General features: G+C 37.5%; 1 protein-coding gene and 1 long non-coding RNA gene across 2 annotated transcripts in view; one reads left to right on the plus strand and one right to left on the minus strand.

The window, feature by feature from the left end:
* Positions 1 to 6,462: 6,462 nt before the first annotated feature.
* The window catches only part of EFR3A (EFR3 homolog A), a 67,701-nt gene continuing 52,460 nt past the window's right edge, over positions 6,463 to 21,703 (minus strand). Inside the window, exons 19-22 of the mRNA XM_027774597.1 lie at positions 15,595 to 15,643; positions 14,379 to 14,482; positions 13,822 to 13,871; positions 6,463 to 8,910 (exon numbers count right to left, since the gene is read on the minus strand). Of these exons, the coding sequence (XP_027630398.1) occupies positions 8,805 to 8,910; positions 13,822 to 13,871; positions 14,379 to 14,482; positions 15,595 to 15,643 (309 nt within the window). The 3' untranslated portion in view covers positions 6,463 to 8,804. The remainder of the gene's footprint in view (positions 8,911 to 13,821; positions 13,872 to 14,378; positions 14,483 to 15,594; positions 15,644 to 21,703) is intronic.
* On the plus strand, positions 19,187 to 20,847 carry LOC114009096 (uncharacterized). The gene is made up of 2 exons (XR_003550572.1): positions 19,187 to 19,599; positions 20,431 to 20,847. It is a non-coding gene; the product is annotated as an uncharacterized LOC114009096 (long non-coding RNA).

A 21,703-nucleotide genomic window follows, 5' to 3' on the forward strand; every position in this document is an offset into this window, starting at 1 on the left:
CAGGAATTTTCTAGGTGTCCCCCCTCTATGGCAGTCACTGTGCGAGGCCAGCCCCACAAAGGCGGCTATTTGCCTTCTCCACTTCCTCACCTGAAAGCTGGTAGGGAAAAAGCAATTGAGTTGACCCGTTTCACTTTAATCTCATCATCACAAAAAATCAAATAGATGCTCAAACTTTCTTTAATAAGCTGACTTTTCAAAGACAATTGTTTAGTACCTCCTCTTCTGTCCCCACACCTCCCAAGCCTGTCTCTCACTCTTAGCTGTCAAGTTTGAAGAATTTGAGGTTTGCATCTTATTTGCTACTTAATAAGTTAGTCTCCATTTCATGGATGCATGGTAGCAAAAGCATGAGACATTTGAGTCAGAAACAAAGGAGTTTCTTACAGCAAGAGTGATGGCCTGAGTTTCAGCATTTACGCAGTGTTCCTGAGCCGTGAGGCAATGCAGGGAGGGCCACAGAACCACCACACATGTAGTGGTCTTCATTACACAAGAGAAGCTGGAAGTGAGGGAGTCTGGGTCTCACACTCTGCCGTAAGCCTGCCTGAACTTCATCCCTGGAAGACATTATGTTTACTATACAGGATAGTAAGTACATGTATGTCTGCCTTTGACTCCAAAGAGAGACACCATTTCTCTCTCACGAGTATTTGCTATACTCTATCCTTGGAAAGTTAGTCCAGAATGAAGTCAGTAAGTTCTCAGTTTACAAGATTTGCAGAAATCTACGAGACACGGGGAAAACTATTCAGCAACAATGACCTCTCTTAATGTTCCACTGATAAAACTGAAACTTTCCAGTGGGAAGACCCTCATCTTCCTGTCATTGAAGCTACAAAATTACTTGCAGTCTTTTCATTCCCCGTTACAGCAAAATAAGTGTTCCTTCTTATCAAAGTCCAGCTTGCCCACCTGTAATCTGGTGACTCTCTTGCCGTCTCCAGACTTTGATTCCTGCAAACATTTCCTCTGTTCTGAATCATTTTCTCCCTCTCTTCCTCTGTATCATTCTAATTAGCATGCAGACATGCCCTAAAATCTCCCATCTGTACAAAACCCTCCCTTGACTCAACATTCTGCTCCAGGTATTACCCATTTTAAAAATTCATCCTCCTGGAACTAGCTGATGGTGTAATGGTTACATTGCTGGACTCCCACATAATCTATCATGGCACAAGTTCCGGACCTGGTGGCTTAAAAACCCATGCTGGGGCCTGTGTATGCATGCCCAAGATCCCAAGAGAATAGAGGAGATTGTGGCATGGTCATCCCCCCAGGCAGTGAGTTCTTGCTTTCTGTCTCTGTCACTATAGTAAGCACATGAGCACTACATTAAAAAAACAAAACAAAACAAAACAAAAAAACATCCTGCCAATACTTCTCAAAAAACTGTCTGTACTTCCTGTCACCCTTTCATAAACGACCTCCATGTTGCTTAAACCACTAGATAAATCTCTGTTGTCATGGTTATCTTTCAGCATCATGCCACGATTGTCCACTCCTTCCTTCATGAAATTCTCCCTCATCTCTGCAATGACTACACACTCTACCAGTTAACATACTCTACTCGTTTTCTTTCTATCTTTTTGGTTACTCTTCCCAGGTCTTTTTTGCTTATGTCTCATTTTCTCATGAGTCTGTAAATGATGGTGTAACTGAGACTCAGTCCAAGGCACTGTAAAAGCAATATTTTGCACCAGGCACTTGTTAAAAATGGCAAGACAGGTATTTTTCAGCACAACTGCAGTAAGCAACTTTAATGAGTTTACTCTGATAAAATTTAAGCAGCAGGACTTTTTTTTTCCCTTCAGGTATAAAACACAGTATTTTAAAAATTGTTCATGGGCATGTGCTCTCACCAGAGGGAAATGGCAAGAAAAAGCCCCTCCTCACATGCTGCAATCCCTTCTTCTCCACCTCTCCATTTTGTTAGGATTTGAGATATGCACGAACACACACCAGTGTTTTTTTTCAATCCTTTGGGACTGAAAACTTTAAACACAGTTGGCCATGTGGGATCTAGCTTCCTTCATCAGTAGGCCATGAGATTGGCCCTTATTTTGTATTCTGTTAAAAGCTCCTCAAGAATCTCACTTTTATTGGGTGACTAGGCAAAGACAGAATTCAGGCATTTAAGATTGCTAGAAATACTACTATATTATAAAAAAAATTCTGAGTTTATGATCAACAAGCTGTAACATAGGTTCAGCTTCTGAAGGGCATAGAGCATCCTGGCAAGGGGTAGGCAGGTTGGGTTTTTGCCTCCAGACAGTGAAAAATCATGAAAGATTTTAAAGCAGAAATAGCAAACGCACATGTTTAAAAAACACTCTGGGGCCAGCTGGTGATGTGGTGAAGGCAGCTAACCCTCACATGGCCAACTGTATGGTTCAAGTCCCGGACCCAGCAGCTTGAAAAACACACCGGGCATGAGTGTGTGTGCCCAAGGTCCCTAGAGGAAAATTGAGAAAATGTGGTCAGTTCCCCTCTTTCTCTTTCTGTCTCCCTCTGGTGAGCACACACGCCCTACAGCAAAACTAAAGTTAAATGTGCATATTATTTTCTTCCTTAATCTATAATGTGGTACATCATTTTTTTAAATGTTAAATCAGTTTTGAAGTTCTGGGATTAATCCAATTCAGTCATAATGTAGCACCCATTTTCTAAGTTGTTGGATTCAGCCTGCTGGTATTTTACTTAGGATTTTGGTATTTATGTGTAAAATAGCCTTGCAAGGAAAACAGGTGGTGTAGTTGTTAGGGTGCTCGACTCTCTCATGGTCAACTGCAGTTCAAGTCCCAGACCCCACAGCTTAAAATCACACTGGGCATGTGTGCGTACCTGCCCAAAATCCTAGGAGGAGAATGGAAGAAAAGGGATTGTGGTGTGGCCATGTGCTCTGGGGCTGATTTCTCACTTTCTGTTTCTCTCCAGTGAGTGCCCACGCCCTATGGCAAAAACCTAAAAAAAACCCCAAAAAACAAAAAAACAAAACAAACAAAAACTTGTAATGTTAAAAAATAAAAAATAAAAGCAGACTCTGAGGGTGCTTAACTGAATATGAACTTGGAAGTCCCACTGCTTCCGAGTCTCATCTGTGCGTCTTGAGTAGGCGAATTTCTCCAATTTTTCTTTTGTGAATCACCACTTTGCATATCATTTATCTTCTCTAGGGCCCATCATAATGGCTGCAGAACCCAGGGAGGGGACAATCCCATTCTGCTCCAGCAGGCCAGAGTAGAGTGAGACCTGCTGGACTCTTCTAGTTACAGAAATGTTGACTCCACGAAAACAATCTCACAGCACTGCTGCACTGTAGGCTAAATCTTAAAAGGCTGGGGCTGGAAGAGAACTTAGAGAGGATACTTTCCAGGGATCACAGGACTCCGACAACTCCTGCCCCCAGAATATAAAGCCACAGTGCGTCAACAGATTTCCTCTTTTATGCATTTTAGTACATTTTCAAATTTCAAGTCTTTTCCTAGGAAAATATTTTCAGTAAGGGTGTGGAGAAACACATTAACAAGAAGCTCTTGCAACTCCAGTTATTTCTTTTAGATTTTTGCCTTAGGGCACATGCACTTGCCAGACAGACAGAGAGGAAAAGGTCACACCACAATCTCTTCTACATTCTCCTCCTGGAGTCTTGGGCAGGCACAAGTGCCCAGCATCTCACCAGCCACGGGGTGTGGGATCGGAACTGAGCAGCCAGCCACGTGGGATCCAGTGCTTCCATGGCTGCACCACCTGCTGGCCTCCACTACCTTTTCTTGGTCTCAGAATTCTAAGAAGTTAGAGGTCCCAGGATGTCTGCTTGGGACTAGCAACTCTATGCGTCACATAACTGCTCTTCCTTGGGACACATTTTCAGTTTCGTCAATATTCCTTACTTCCAAACTGTCACCAAGTCTCTGAAATCCAGGCCTGAATATTCAACTTTCCAGTTACTTGGATACCCCAAAAGAACCTTAAATTCACAATGTCCAAAATGGGACTCACCTGGGGGGTCACTTCCTCAGGAAGCAGAAAGGGCGACATTGGAAGATAGAGGCCCCATTATATTGGAGCAAGAAGTTTGAGTTTCATTTTCTATGCACCTGTCTGAGAAGCATTTTAGGCCATGCCTCCTATACATCAGAAAAGTCATCAGCAGTAAAGTTAAAAATTATTTGGAAAGGGCAGAGCCTAAGGGCAGTAAGAAGCTACCACGCCACCTGCTGGCCCCCACAGTAAACTTTAAGACATAGAAGTACACTCTAAATGAGCAGAGTATGGAAAACACATAACCAGTAACATGGTTGCTTATTCCCATGTTCAAGTGTTACATACTGTACACAACTGTACATGCCATGCTATACATTACACTGCTGCAGCACAGGGTGGGTTACATCAGCATCACCCCGTACACGTGAGCAACATGTGAGCAACGTGCCGCACTCTGACGTTAAGATGGCCATGGCATGGCTCAGTTCAGTGATTTTCGGCTCCATGATAATCTTATGGGACCACTGTCATACATGTGGCTCATCACTGAAGAAAAGCATTATGGGGAGCATGACTGGAATATTTAAAAATGGGTGAAAAGACCTGAATAGGTATTTCTCCAAAGATAAATGAAAGGCCAATAAGCTCATGAGAAGATGTTCAATGTCTTTAGTCACTAGGAAAATACAAATCAAAACAAGATGCCACTTCCCACCCACTAGGGTGGTTATAATGAAAAACACAAAAACAGATGTTGGCAAAGATGTAGAGAAATTGTATGCTCCATTTGGGCTCTGCTTTTTCATTTATCTGAACTTGGTACTTGGGATAAATATTCGATGGTAGAACAGGAAACAGGATCACAGCAAGTGAAAGATGGAAAGAAAGTAGATGCTATGAAAACATACCAACGCTCACCTTGCATGGGGGGAAACAGGTTCAGAAAGTAGAACAACTGGTCTAAGACCAGAAAGCTGCCCAGCTTACTCCTGACCCCTGTGGTAAACCCAAGGAGACTGTGAGGCTCATAATCAGAAACACACATTTACTGAATGCATACTGTCACGTGGGTGTAGCACGATGTACCTTTTTAAGTGGATCACTTACCACAGCTCAAAGTTCAGCCACTTGCCTGAGGCCACTGAGCCTTAGGTGAGGTTGGATTTGAACCAGAACCCAAGCTCCTCCCAGATACACTACACTGCCCAATACAGGAGGTCCTGGAAACCCAACACGCCACAATACACAGCTGCAGGAGAGATGGGATGAGCAAACCAGGTGGCATAGGGCACTACAGAGTAGCTATTATATTTTTTAAAGTGAAGCTTCATGTACAATAATTAATAGAGCAAGGAGGTACAGTTGAAAATACACTGATTAAGACTGATGGTGGGACCAGCAGGTTGCGTAATGGCTATGTTGTTGGACTCCCATGTAATCGATCACAGTTCAAGTCCTGGACCCAGCAGCTTAAACTCACGCTGGGTGTGTGTGTGTGTGCGTGCCCAAGATCCCGAGAGAAGGGACTGCGGTGTGGCCATCCCACTTGGGGGGTGATCTCTCGCTTTCTGTCTCTCTGTCTCTGTCTTTCTGGTGAGCGCACGTGCCCTATAGCAAAAACCTCTCAAAAAAAAAAAGACTGTTCACTGACAAGCACACACTAAGAAGACTTATCTTAGCTATAACTGGGCATAATTAGTGGTTATCATTCTGATACTTCTTGTGCACATGGAAATAAATCTGCTTGGCAACTTGACCTTTTTTGTTGAGAGAGAGATTTTTGCTATATGGTGCGTGTGCTCACCAAAAAGACAGAGAGAGAGTGACAGAGACAGAAAGCGAGAAATCATGCTTGCCAGAAAGACAGAGACAGAGAGACAGAAAATGAGAAATCACCCCCCCCCCCCGGGGGGGGGGGGAGGCCGCAATCCCCTTCTCCTTCATTCCCTTCTCCGGATGTTGGGCACAAATGAACACGCACCCAGCATGAGTTTAAGCCACCAGGTCCATGACTCGAACCGCAGTCGACTACATGGAAGTCCAGCGACATAGCCGTTACGCCATCTGCTGGTCCTGGCAACTTGATTTTTATCAAAGGTCTTCATTTTTACCTAAAGAAAATGTTGAATGAATTTAATTCAGCAAATATAATAATAGCTATTAAAATAAATACTATGCACAAGCAATTTGATTTTTGTTTTATTGCTTACATATGAATTGCACAGTACATTTTTACATTTAAAAAAACTTATTTCATTACATTTAATACATATATTGGCATGAATAAGACAGACTAATTCCATTTTCAGACAGAAAGAACAAAAACATTTTGGGCATGGGAAGCTAATTGCTGGTAATGTGTAGTTTTATTCTAAAAAAAAAAAAAAATGAAGTTCAGAAGTCTTCAGGAAGTATGTGTATATATTCAGGTAAACTCCAACCGCAAACACTTATATAAGCAGTCATAGACAATGTAAGTATAGGAGGAACATTGAAATGTTAACTGCTCAATGTCAAGAACAAAGAATGATATAAGCAACTGTATAAAACAAAAAAAGAATGATTAACAATTTATTAAGGGTTTTATCTATCTACAGAAATAAAGCAATACAGAGAACACTTCAATAATCCTAAACTTTAAGTATCCAAACTGGCTAAACGTGGGATGCAAACCTAGTCCCTGCAGAATTCCCTGCAGACATGGAAGGGGCAGGCAGGGAAGAGATTCATTCCTTGGGAGTCTTCGTCAACAAGACCAGTTCAGAACACTAGGATCCAGAAGTCTACTGCGATTTAAAAAGAACAATAAAATCGCCACAAAACTCAAATCAACAGTTTACAAAGACCAAGAGAAAAGGAAGGACATTAACTGCAATGGTTTCCTTTACATGCAATACATGCATTTTAAAATCACTGAGAAACAAAACTTTGTAGAGCAAAGTCTGCATTTTGAATGAGTGCAAATGAATATATATCTTTTCTTATGCTATTAAATTATATATATTTTCTCCATACAAAAGCACACAGTGTTAATTTGTAAAAGGACATCCAAATGGATGATGATTGTTTTTGCATGTCCCCCTGCTTAGACTTTTTTTTAATGAATAGTCAAAAACTAATAAAAACTAATATTCTTAAAAATAGAGAAGGAAAAAATGAAATGATGATGATAATAAAAAGAAAAATTAAAACTAGTTTAACTCATGAAACATTTCACCTGGTCAAGGGGCAACGGCACAGTGAGGGCTGCAGCAGGGCCAGTCGGTTGTCCAGTGGTGACCATGCTGCCACTCTAAAAACCCGTTCCTGTGGATCCACATTTAATAAACAGCCCAGGATGTTGTGTGTCACTGCTCAGGTCTAAGTGACAAAGCTGCTTCTCGAGATGTTGCACTTTGGTTTAAGTAGTCAAAGACTTTTGAGTATGTTTATTCTGTTGTTCTTTTTTTCTGTTTCTACTAAAGGTACCTAAATAACTATAAACACAAAGTTAAAATACCCTATTCTTATTGCAATTTTCAAACAAGAACAAAGTCCAAAAACGGAATTATTTTTGGAGCTATGGTTTTTGATATGTGTATTGTTTCATGTAAAAGAAAATGAATATGAAAGGGTAGTAAAACTATAAATAGGTGATCTTATAAAAAGAGTTGCAAAGAAAGCTATTCATTTTACCATGGGGTGGAGCTTACAAAATGCACACAGGTGTACATCTGTCAGTGTGAAGCGTAAATTAGCGAACCTTAGAACTCTAAGTCACTAAAACATAGACACTCTTTTCAAATGTTATATAATTAATCCTAATAGAGATGCACACAAGTTATGGTTCAAATCTTACACTTAAAAGTCCATTTGGGGAATTTTTTGACTATAAGAATTTAAAATAATGTGTAATGTAAAAACATAAACTCATGTGCTCTTAGAAATCAAAACATACAGACTCTTCACAGGTGAACTAGTAGCTGTTTTAAATGTCTTCTTTTCCTATATTAAATATATATCTCATTTAATTAATGGAGCCACAGCAAAATACTACTATAATTTCAAAGCATAGCCTGTAAACTAACACATCTTATGATGTAAAAAATATTGCACAGTTCGGTACTTCAAGAGTAAGTTCTAAGTCTCTCAAGTAGAGCAGTCAAACTCTTGGCAGAAAACACAGTATTACAAGAACTAGACGCTTTAAAGTATGGCAATTTGGGGAGTCAGATTCTAGAAACATTATTCAATAGATGTGTTCTTAGTGTAAACAAGTTGAAGAATGCGTAGTACATTTTATTACAGTAAACAAACAGAAGGATGCCTACCACAACTTGTCTGAAGCACAGAGACAAAAAGCCACAGCACGGTTCTGCAGCCCCAGGATTAGGGATACATCTGTGGGTATTTGCTTCTGCAGGTAACAATAACAGCAGCAATTCTATTTCTAAGGAGTTGTGCAGACATTTCAGAAACACAGTAGATACTTCACACATCTTCAATCCTCTCAATGCTTACTTTTAAAAAAAATTACATTTGTGGAAAAATTAAAATATACTGTTTAACAATGAAATAATAACAGACCGATACATGTTCAATTTTAAAAGCAATAGGAAAGTCAAAGCAAATTAACATGGCATGACTCCATCTTCCACAGTACCGTAAATCACATACAGCGCTCAGACTTCTAATACGGTTTGCCAAGCATTTGGTGAAAGATAAGTTCTCTCACTATTTTCAAGAAATATGTTAATATGCATCAAGGAAACCCTGAAACTCAGCGTTGCCTTAATTTTTAGGCTTTAAAATCGTATGCAGAGGTCTTCACGAGCCAATTAGTACACACACAGGTCTGGAAACTTCATCTCATAGACGGGGACAGACTGGTACTGGGCATGCCCAGAAGTAATGGTCAGCGTTCCTGATGGACTGGGAGGAGGACTGTAAAAGAAGGAGGCACTGTCAACACGTGTGGTACTTAACGCTTTTCCTCTCACCAACTGTCCGCCCTACTACCTGCCAACATCGAAGTAAAGTAGTTGCCGGCCAGCTATGAGGTTAGGTGGTGTCAAGCTGTTTTTAAGCCAAAAACAGTTATTTTCATTTGAATATATATATGTGTGTGTGTGTGCATACACACACACACACACATACACACACATACATATACATATAAATATTTAGGTTTTTGCCATAAGGCACATGCAAGAGACAGAAAAATAAAAGAGAGGATAAAAGGGAAATCATCCCCTGTGGGGCCCGACCATGCCATAATCCCTTTTCCTCCAGTCTCCTCTCAGGACTTCAGGCATGTGCACACACGTGCCGGCATAGTTTTTCAAGCTATCGAGTCCAGGACCTGAACCATGGAGTTGGCCACCATGCCACGCTCTGACCCCTGTATAATTTTTTACAACAGGATTACACTCTCCATTCTTGTGAGTTGCTTTGTTTCATTAGTTAAAAAAAAAAAAACTTTCATATATACTTTTTTTAATAATAACCTAATACTTCTTTGGCTGGATATATAAGTGATTTAATCCAGTGGATAAATGCAGTTTCATTTCCATTTTTCATTATAATAATTAATGCTCATAACTCTATTCTTATACACATGTAATTTTATCTTGATCACTGGTTTTCAAGGTTATATAATCTTGCTGGTGGAATTTCTAGATCAAAGTGTATCCACAGTTTTCATCATGGTACATATTACCAGAATATGTTCTTTTAGACTGTTGGGAATGACGCAATAAATATTGGATTTTGCTTATCTTTTATATTTTAAGTCTTTGTCAATCTGACAAGCAAAAGGAACATTTTCTTATTTCTATTATCAACTTTTGAGTTACTACTTGTAATAAGTATCTTTGTGGTATCCATTTTGTTTTGAAAATGTAAATTGCCTATCTGAGTCCAGTACCTATATTCCTAATCAGGTATTTCTCTCCTATCAATTTTTAAACTAATATTTTGTCATAGAATACTAAGGCTTTTCTCTAACTTAAAATTTCAACTTTCTTTGTGCCAAATGCCTAAAATCTTACCAAAAAAACTATTTCCTTACAATTTCTAGTTTTTGAGTTATGCTACAAAAAGCTTTTTTCAAAATCCAAGATTACAAAAAATATTTCTGTATAAATTCTAGTATGTCTGTGTTTTTCTAAATAGGTCATTGTTCTATCTTGACAAAGAAGGGAAGCAGGACTTTCCTCTCCTCTCTCTCTTATTGGAATAGTCTTCAGTACTTCTTCAAAAAGATTAACTAAAAATTTTCTGTTTTCCTGAAATCTTAAATTTACCACAGACCCTGTGTTTCTAAATTTTCTTCTATGCCCCCCCTTTTTTTCCCTTCTCATAGCATTTTCCTCAGTTTGTTTTTACATATGGATTCTTCCACATCATCTTTAGCATCATTTGTTTAAATATACACACACATACAAAAAAAAAAAACTGTAAAGATTTTGCTTAAACTTAAAGATTAATATGCAGAAAACTGATGTCTTTACATTAACTTCCCATTAAACAAATTTTGAGTTTTCACTTATGTAAATATTTCTAAGTATATTTCAGATAGTTATTACATTAGCAATTACAGGGTTATTTTGGTATTTTATTTCTTCCATGGTCAGTTTTATTAGTTATATCTTTCAATAATTTTGCAAATTTCATCTAAATGCTACATGGTTCCTTGAGTTGATAGTTATTTCATGGTTATGAATGTTTTCATTTTCATTAATATGTGCACAAATGCTACCTTCATATAGTTTTCATGTATTTTCCTGATACATTAATCTATTTTTGGTAATCAATATATATTTTTACAAATATAAGTTTTCACTTCTTTGGATAAATACTGAGAAATGGGACTAGTATTTGATCAAGACTAAGTATATGTTTAACTATATAAGAAATTGCTAGTTTTACGAAGTGGTCTATAGCATTTGATAGTCCCACGAGAGTTCTAGTCAGTACATACTCTTACCAGCATTTTGCATTTCCTCTACTTTTTTTCATTTAGCAATTCTAATGGGTACCAAATGGTATCATCTATCATTAAGTTCTTAAATTTGCATTTTTCTTGCTAATTAATAATACTGAACACCTTTGAAGTCAACAGGTGGCATGGTGGTTAAATCTCCTGACGTTTACCTACAGTTGAAATACAGTCCAACAATGGTCTATTTTTGTGAAGGTTATATGTGTACTCTGAAAAAAACCTATATTCTGTGGTTGTTCAGTTGTTCTCTAAGGCCACTTAAATTGTTTTTCAAAGTTCAACTCTTCTTTTTCCTTGTAAAATTTTTAATTTTCTTTTTGATTATATGTTTTAATACTCTTATGAAATGAATGGTAAAATTTTCAATTTTCAATTACAAAAAGGCAGGAAACTACAGTAAGAATAAGTAGCACCCAAAAAACATTTCTTCCCTAAAATATATTTATCTTTTCCTTTAAATTTTCTGATGATGATGATGATGTGTGTGTGTGTGTCTGTGTGTATTGTTTTGAGTCCACTAAATCCAATAACTGGGTCTTTGTGAAACTGTTTATTCTTACTGTATTTCATTGCTTCTCTGGATTTTTTTTTCTTCTTCCTTTTTTTTTTTTTTTTTTTTACCATACTTGGGATACAGTGAATAAAATCACAGTGGAAACTGAAATACAGTTATTTTGCTTCTTTACTGGAGAACACAAACTCTTTCCTGTTTGCTGTCTGACATCTAGGATGAGGCAAATTAAAAGAACAGATTAGATAGAAACAGAAAATTCTAAGGAAACACTATGAAGTTTATTTTGTTACTCTGTATCATTTTGTTACTCTGTAAGCTACTCCAAAGGGCATGTACTCAACAGAGACAGACAGAATGCAAGAAATCATTATCCTGGGGAGATGGCCACGGTGCAATCCCTTCTCCTCCATTCTCTTCTCGGGATCTTGGGCATGTGACAACACCACTGGACAAGAGTTTAAGCCACTGGGCTGGGACTCAGCGTGGCTGACTACATATGAGTCTAAAGACATAACCGTTATGCCATCAGCTGGTCCCCCGAAGTTACCTAACTTCCATGTGCCTATCTTTGTACTCTTAATAAAATGAGAAAAATTACTACTTATTTTTTAGGTCTGTTGTAGATATTAAAAAGATAATGCACTTAGCACAGTGCCTGGACCATCATAAACCTTCAATAAATGTTATTACTAGTAAGTGTTCAATAAGTGCTAAGTATTTAAAGCAGTTGTAGAACCATAAATCAAACAGTTGGTCACAATATTTATTCTGAAACAATAAACCTATATAATTACATGACTGTGACTAATAGTATCGTTTGATTTTGACTCCCCCACTCACTGGCTGATTAGCTGCAGGACCTTCAGCAAGTTACTTTACTTCTCTCTGTTTTTTTTTGTTTGTTTGTTTGTTTGCTTTTTTTTTTTTTTGGAGATAGAGGTTTTTTGTTTTTTTGTGATAGGGCAGATGCGCTTGCCAGGTAGACAGAGACAGAGAGACAGAAAGCAAGAAATCATCCCCTAGGTAAATAGTCACACATCACAATCCCTTCTCCTCCATTCTCCTCTTGGGCATGCATGCACACACACCCAGCGTGAGTTTTAAGCACTGGGTCCTAGATTCGAACCGCAATCAACTATGAGGGAGTCCAGTTACGTAATCATTATGCCATCTGCTGGTCCCTAGTTACTTTCTCTATGTCTTGGTGTGTTTCATCTGGAGAAATGAAAGAAAAAAAAAAAGCATCTACCTGCCTTTCGGAGCTACGGTGAGGATTAGCAGAAATAATAGATAAAAAGCTTACAGCAAAAGATCAAGTACATGGTAGACAATGAGTACTACAGTAATAGACAACGAGGTAACGACCCTACCCAGCAATTGTCCCCCAGTCCTAGCTCTCACACGTCTTGCACATTTAAGTCCAAGTCTTTGTTCTAAAATTCTGTAAATGAGTGTTTATTAACTTAGTGGGGGTAGAAGGAATGATGGAAGTACCTAGAATAAGATGTGATACATACAAAGACGTGTCTGGCATATGAAGGCAGAAAAGAGACTGGAATTACAAAGTTTAAGTGGACTAGAGCATTAACCTAGTCCATTTATAAGACACGGGGGACGAAGCACAATAGGGTTAATCAAATCAAATCAAAATATAAAAGATACAGCTGATGTGTAAAAACCATTCCACAAGTACAGGTCTCTGTGGCCTCTCTTCTGGCCCCTTTACACAAAGGCTGTTTCTATGCTAAAGTCAATATAAGACCATGATAAAGCTCTTTCTATGGATGAAACCTGGAGTCTGCCTCTCTGCCCTTCATGTGCTGTTACTTAGCAACAGTTAGACACAGAACTACAGTGTGCTGGACAGTCTGGGTCTGAAGCATAGTACTTCCTCTCAGGACTCAAATGGATATGATGCAGGCAAGTTCAGTACTACCACCCACCACCTGCACAGGTAGAACTGTTACTGCTCCTGGAAAAAACTATGAGACTGAACCATGTTAACTATAGTGTTTGTGGGTCAAAATGGTTAAATATGAGCAATTTCCTGGCTAAACATAATATTAGAAGATAGGTCTTCCAAATTACCCAAATGTCCTTATAGGTCCATTACAGAGGAAGGAATGATCTAAGCTAGAAAAACCAGAAAGCAACTGGACAAGAAATGGTATCAGACTCTATGTGGTTAACAGATGACCACTGAGACAGAGTCACCTATATGACCCTTGTGTCCTACATGAAAAGCACAATTAGATATAACCAGCTATGAATTTATAGGAATCTTACGGATTTTTTTGCTGCTATTATGTCATTGCTGTTGCAGTGACAAAACTCTTACCGTATTGTCAGTTCCAGTATTTGAGCAAGTCTGTCATGAAGTAAATTGGCCTGCAAGGTAAAAAATATTCAGAAATGATTTATTATTTTCTGAATATCCATATGTAAAAATACAAATGTAACTTAAAAGACAAAGTATAATTATAACTATTAAACTGACAGTACAGAACGCTTCATGTTTTAGTTTCGCCTGTCTCATATTTTGGAGTTTAACATAAGGTTTCTCTTTTTGTTTTTCTTAGTCTCACCTCTAAAAACAAATCAACGCACACAAAAAAACAATATACCCATAGGAAGTCACTGAAAACCAATGCAAAAAAATATGTATGTATCAATACAGCAATAATCATTAATATTTAGTTTGGGATCTGCCATTTCTGTTAGTTTAAGAAACTATTTAGGCTTAATAGCTATTCCAATCAAGTTTTTAGTTCCTGTCTGATATACTTCCTTATGTTCTGTTGATCTGCATAAAGACTGGAACTTACCAACCAATAACAAGACAGACTTCCCATGATGCCATATTCAGCCCCACCCCCTTCACCATTTGCTTCTTACTTTGGATTCACACTGTGCTGCTATTTCTTCAAAAGGTGCTTTCTGGAATTTCTCTATCACAAGGCGCCTCTTTTCCTTTTCCTGTTCTTCCATTCCACTGGTTTCTACATAAACATTTATAAAGATATATTAAAAGCAATGCAGAATTTTATAGAACCCTGCCAATGACCGTGAGCGCTATTACAAATATCAGGAACATACAGGGCTAATGTTAAAAGAAAAAAAGCAAATGGTGAACACTCTCAAAAGGTCTCATTTAAGCTCAGAAAGCACTCTCATGAAAGAATAAAACCTCCAAGGGTTAAAACCATAAAAGACCCTCTTATAGAGGATCTCTGTTTCTCTGAGCAAAAAGGCAGGAGAATGGCAGCTTTCTGCAAGTCAAACGGCTTCAAGGTCCTTCCTAATTCTGTTATCAGAAACTATACTCTTGCACATATGAGGTACTAAATAAAAATATATGCTAAGTTGAACTTGATACTGAGTGGAATAAATAAAGTACAGATGAAGTCATTTGGAACTGTATTGTTTTGGTATTTCCAGTTATTTACTACAATTTGAAAAAGAGTTTTAAATCTTAAAATGATGTATGGTCTGGCTAAAGTTTGGGAGACAGTAAAAACAAGTGTCTTTTTTACACCACTGATATAAATGTGAATGTTCACTTAAGAATACAAACGATTAAAGTAAATGAATGAATAAAATAATTCTTTAAAAAAAGAACATAAACGAAGTTGAAGACAATTTTAAAAGTCTAAAGAATGTAGCTAAATAAATGACAATTGACACAGAAAAAAATAATATATATATATATTTTTTCTTTCTTTTCATCCTTGCTGCCTGTACTTATTCTGGCATCTAAAAAACGTACCAAAATAAAGATGAGTTAAATATTAGGAAAGGTGGGCCCAGCAGTTGGCATAATGGCTACATTGCTGGACTCCCATGCAGTTGACCGCGGTTAGAGGCCCCGACTGGGGGGCTTAAACTCATGCTGGGTGTGTGCGCACCCAAGATCCCGAGAGGAGAATGGAGAAGAAGGGACTGCAGTTTAGCCATCTCCCCTGGGGGGTGAATCCTCACTTTCTGTCTCTCTCTGTCTTTCTGGTGAGCACATGCGCCCTCCTATAGCAAAAACCTCTCAAAAAAAAAAAAAAAAAAAAAAAAAGAGAGAGAGAGAATAAATATTAGAGGTAACAAGTATAAATTATCTCACCAATTGCTTTCTTCAATGATTCAAAGGTGATTTCTTCAGTGTTACTAACCTAGAAAAACGGAATTTTAAGCAAAATGAAGAATTAAGAAAGGTCAGCATAAATAATACCGTCACCTAGTTAGAAGTCATCTAATAACTTTTACAATTGTTCTTTGTGTTGGTTGGTTTTGTGATTACATTTCACAGCACCAAATAATCTCCACGTTTTCACTGGTTATGACAATGGCCTACTATTGTAGCTATGTCCAAGCAAGTCTACGGATTAGCATTAGACTGCCAGAATGAGACTCTCCTACGCAACAGGACTAAGCCCGAATCATAAACTCAGTCACCAGTAATGTGATGTGCAGAAAGGTTTGAACCCCACTGACTAAACTAAACCAAGCTTCATAAGTGAGCAGGGCTCTAAGATAGTTAAAGCTGGGAGAGTATATAAATACACTTTTAGGGATGTGATAAATAATTTTGGTTCTGATTATACTTTACAAAGAAAAATTAAATAATCTAAGATTTTAAATAGTTTAAAACTAAGAATCACTACTTTGGTAAGTGCTCAATGAGTATCGTTAATCGTCATCTTAAAGGAAGCACATTCTGCATCTTCTAAGACCAACTACCACATTTTACTCAGGAAATACCCTTTAACTTGGTGCTCTCGAATTTCTCTCTTGCCTTAAGATAAATAAAATATAAAAGGTATAAAGTCAATTGCTTTATTATAAAAAAAAAATACTTTTTGTGGCACCAGTACATTCTCAGAAGGAATAATCCAGTTACTATACTATCTCTGAATGAAAATGAAGAAATGATACATGAATACTTGCCTGGGAGTCTGGTCATCCCTAATTTTAGCTCATGGGCTTCTTTCGCTAAGTCTAAAGCAGCAAGACTAATGAAAGCAAAAGACTTCACGCTGTGCACCTTAGCTTCTCTGTAATACAAAGGCTTTAGCTGGAAACCAAGCAGCAAGAGTTCCACTACCTCAGTTTTTCTACTGAGGGATCATATTTCTAGTTGAAGTCAGATTAAACTTGGGCATCTTCAGTTGCTTTGTTCTAGATATTTGGAGCAGACATACAAGATTAGGCTCTGACTGGTCAATTATTTGTATCTAGAAGCAATCTACTACTTCAGTGACAAAAACAACCCAGGGCAGTTCTTGGAATTGGCTAAGAGCTTTGGACTTCGGAGAAAAAACTATAGTTAGTCCAGGGTAAGAATAAGGGAGAAGTCAGAAGGCCTGTAGTCCTGTTACACACAATTTTCACTTATGGCCTACATGTGAAAGGGTAACGTACTTTACATACTAACTCCTTGTCCTACGTGTTCGTATTGTCCTTAATTCAGGTCCTCATGATGCCATTTCATAGCATCTGGGAGAACCAAGTCATTTTACCTGTCTCTGCCCCCTTTTTGTGCCTGCTTTCTCTAAATCTCCAAGTCATCTGTCCATCCCATCATTCTATTTCCAGAACAGTGCTCGCCTACACTCCTGTCCTGCCTCTTCTCTGGTTTGCCATTCTAGTTTAAGTCCTCATTACATCTAGTTTTGACTATGACAAGATTCTCCTAATTGGTCTCTAACTTCAGTCTCTCCATTCTGGTTTGGTCCAGTCGCATGGCTGAGATTCCTTTTATGAAAGCATGGCTCTGATAATGACACTGCCTGGATCTCAGTCTTTCCCCACTTCCTACTAAATTACACACAAAGCCCTCAGCCTGATGGCAATGGCGTCCATAATTTGGCTCCAGTCATACATCCCACTCCTCCCTTCTGTGAATGTTGTTTAACAAAAAAAAAAAAAAAAAAAAAAAAAAAAACAAGCGGCCTTATGCAAGCATTTCATGAGTTGACTCTCAACAACCCCCCCCCCCCCTTTGAAAATTTTGTTAAAAAAAAAAAAAAAAAAAAAAAAGAATAAAAAGACCAGCTGCCTTATGCAAGCATTTCATGAGTTGTCATTTTCATATAATGCAATTGCTAGATATAAGTTATCTACTTTATCTGGTACTTAACCAAACTTCCATCTTTTCCAACTTTAGAGGAAAAACTGCCTGTGTTAGTTATGGAGAAAAGGTCCAAAGGGACCCTCCGAAAGGAATTTCACTATTTGAGACTTTTGCTCCATGTCTGACCCACAACTCTAACCTAGACTGTGTAATCCCTCGGGCTTGCATAAGATCTGCTATCCATCTTTTTCCAATCAGAGTAGTTGTCCTGTCGCTCCTGCTGACACCTTGGTAATGTGATGGCATCTAGTACAGCACACTGCAACAGATATTGACTTGATACTAGTACACATATGGGTGTCTCTGGTTATACTGAAGAATAAGGTGGGAGTACAATGAAGATCTGATGTTTGTTTTAAAAGAAACAATTCTTCGTAGACAACCAGTGACTTAGTTTTGTACAAAGAAAAATTTTAAATGTACCCCAAATTTAATACCCATCCATTCTCCCAAATACTAAAACACTTATTAAATTTTAGAGAGAAGAGTCAAGTGGTGATTTCCGGTTTTATTCATATCCATTCCACACACATAAAGGGTCAAAGAATCATGCCTACAGTGCTCGATTCTATTGGTCAAGTTGGTAATTTTATCTCGAAGGCAGAGTTATTCTATTTTATTTTAGTCCTTCATCCTCTTGAATACCTTGATCTAGTTGTTATCTTTATGTGTATATGTGTATATGAGTGTACACACAAACATCTTTTACATATAGAAAATTTTAGAAAAAGTTTATTAAATAGTTCTTGGCAGGTTAAGGTCTGATACGCAAAAGTGCTTCACTAGACTACATATATTAATGATTAGAGTTGCATTTAGGGAAAGTTTGCTATGGTCTGTATCTAAACAACCTTTTATTTATTGTAATTTTGTAGATATTTCTGAGGACATTGGAATTCTATATGTAAAATTCCAAATGATTCTGATCAAATTGAGTAATTTTTAATGAGCAACATTCTTATCTGATTTTTTATAAGTCATAAGTTTGATATTTTGTTACATCATTAGCTGGTTGAGTATCTAACTGATATAAATTCTTCAGTCTATGCTATAAAGTTAATTAGTTTTAGCTTAGAAGGTAATGTTATTTTATCTTCTGATGTTAGAATAACCAAAAAGCAGATTCCACAATGGTAGCTAAGTCTGAAACTCAAATGTGCTTAAGTAAACATGATACTAAACTATATTTAATGTTGGAGATGCTCAGTGAGAAACATATTTGTCTTGGAACTTATAAGCAAACAGAAAACAACAGGATCTTTAAGTTAACAACTATATTAATGGACGTCTAATCTAAAATATGGGTCAAGAATCTTCCCTCTACATTTTTTTATGTAGATATTTTTTCTAATTGAGAGTGCACTGTATATATTTTTGAAAAAAATAAAAGCAGTTTTTAAAAGTGTACAAGGGAGGGCCAGCAGGTGGCGTGGTGGTTAAAGGTGCTGGACTCCCACTTGGCCGACCGCAGTTCAAGTCCTGGACCTGGCAGCTTGCTTTTTCGCTTTCCCTCTCTTTCTCTGTCTCTGCTGATTGAACTGGAAAATAATAATAATAAAGTTAAAGAAAATCATTCTTAAAAAAAATTGTAGAGGGGAATACCACTAGATAAAATATATTACAGTCTTTATTTACAAAATTAAGTCTATAAACTAAGGCATTGGATGAATATCTTCCTTCAAAAGGAACAGCAGTAAGCTCTTAATTTTTAAAAGGAAGAACCAGCAAGATTGTCTCTCTACCTGTAAGAAGTGTATAGATTAAAATGGCTTTAAAAAAAGAGATGAATTTAGGGAAGATGATTTTTCTTAAGCCTTAAATTGGTAAGAAACTTTCAATCAGCCTTAATGTCCTAAGTTTCAAAAGTCAACTACTCTTGACCCTCTGTTGATAATTTAATAGAACTGATCAATTCTGCATAATGAGGACTGGTGGCACAGATGATGTCAGTTAGTCAGCTCTACCCTGATCACCAAATCATTTTATTTCCTGAAGGTAAACATGATACTAAACTATATTTAATGTTGGAGATGCTCAGTGAGAAACATATTTGTCTTGGAACTTATAAGCAAACAGAAAACAACAGGATCTTTAAGTTAACAACTATATTAATGGACGTCTAATCTAAAATATGGGTCAAGAATCTTCCCTCTACATTTTTTTATGTAGATATTTTTTCTAATTGAGAGTGCACTGTATATATTTTTGAAAAAAATAAAAGCAGTTTTTAAAAGTGTACAAGGGAGGGCCAGCAGGTGGCGTGGTGGTTAAAGGTGCTGGACTCCCACTTGGCCGACCGCAGTTCAAGTCCTGGACCTGGCAGCTTGCTTTTTCGCTTTCCCTCTCTTTCTCTGTCTCTGCTGATTGAACTGGAAAATAATAATAATAAAGTTAAAGAAAATCATTCTTAAAAAAAATTGTAGAGGGGAATACCACTAGATAAAATATATTACAGTCTTTATTTACAAAATTAAGTCTATAAACTAAGGCATTGGATGAATATCTTCCTTCAAAAGGAACAGCAGTAAGCTCTTAATTTTTAAAAGGAAGAACCAGCAAGATTGTCTCTCTACCTGTAAGAAGTGTATAGATTAAAATGGCTTTAAAAAAAGAGATGAATTTAGGGAAGATGATTTTTCTTAAGCCTTAAATTGGTAAGAAACTTTCAATCAGCCTTAATGTCCTAAGTTTCAAAAGTCAACTACTCTTGACCCTCTGTTGATAATTTAATAGAACTGATCAATTCTGCATAATGAGGACTGGTGGCACAGATGATGTCAGTTAGTCAGCTCTACCCTGATCACCAAATCATTTTATTTCCTGAAGTCTGATAAATGGACAGGGAACAAAAGGGGGGAGGGGCAGGGGAAAGGAGGCTGAGAAAGCATGAATTCAGACAAATTCCTTTCCCTTTTCTTAGATGGATATTATTTTAATTATTTATATTGTGCCAGTGAGAAATGAAAAACCTAGGAAGACAAGCAATGGATAAACCACAAGGTGGAGGCTGACTTGACATGCTGGCATTTCCATACTTCCACTTGACCATCAGAAAACCCTCTGGTGGTCTGTGTGGAATAAATTCTAGAGCGTACTGTTACTTTCTTTTCTTGTAACTCAGGAGGGAACATTCTTGTGTTCTATTTAAGCAGGAAGAGAACATTAAACCCAGGTCATTTTGAATAAGCCATAGTTCTTAATTACATAGTTCATTGATACTGCTCTTGCTACATTCAATTCCATGTTTACTATCTGAAAGCATAAGAAAATTTCCCTTGTAAATTTATCTGAAATTATGAAACATTCTAAAAGTTATGAGCATTTGACTTCACATGAGGGTAAAATAATTCCAGAGTTCCTTACAACCCCTGTGTAGGCTTCTTTTTTTTTTTTTTTAGACTACAATGTGTAAATTTTATTATTTTTCCTAGTGCAATATTTCTTTCTTTCTTTTTTTTTTTTTTATAGAGCACAGATTAGTTTATTTTTAACAGCCATCATGCCATGAATTCATAGGGAATAGGTTCCAGTAGCTCAGGCTCCTTTCCATTGGTTCTCAAAGAGTGTGCGTCTCTGGGTGGAGCAGGCTGGCGCTTTAGTTGAACCCAGGTACCTTTCTCTTTGGCTTCTTTCTTTTTCTGGTCATTTTCCTTCACACGTTTTAAGAAGCTTTCTCTGCTCTTAGAATGTTTAATATGCTCAATACGCACATTGATTCTCTTGGCAAGAATCTTGCCCTTAACTTGTTTGTTCACAACAATGCCAACAGCATGCTGGGTAACATTGTAGACTCTTCCAGTTTTGCCATGGTAACATTTGTGGGGCATTCCTTTATGAACAGTACCCATTCCCTTAATGTCTACAATATCACCTTTCTTGTAGATTCACATATATGTTCCCAAAGGAACCACTCCATGTTTTCTAAAAGGCCTAGAGAACATATATCGGGTGCCTCTCCTCTTTTCCTTTGTGTTCGTCATTTTGGTAAATTAATGGATGATGGCGGTTCTGGCCAAAAGGAAGTGACAGGGATACTTTCTGAGAAACATATTGTTAGGCGATTTTGTCCTTGTACAAAAATTGGGTGCACTTACACCAA

This window comes from Tupaia chinensis, unplaced genomic scaffold (genome assembly GCF_000334495.1).
Source record: "Tupaia chinensis unplaced genomic scaffold, TupChi_1.0 Scaffold000459_1, whole genome shotgun sequence".
In the NCBI taxonomy this organism is placed as follows: Eukaryota; Metazoa; Chordata; class Mammalia; order Scandentia; family Tupaiidae; genus Tupaia; species Tupaia belangeri.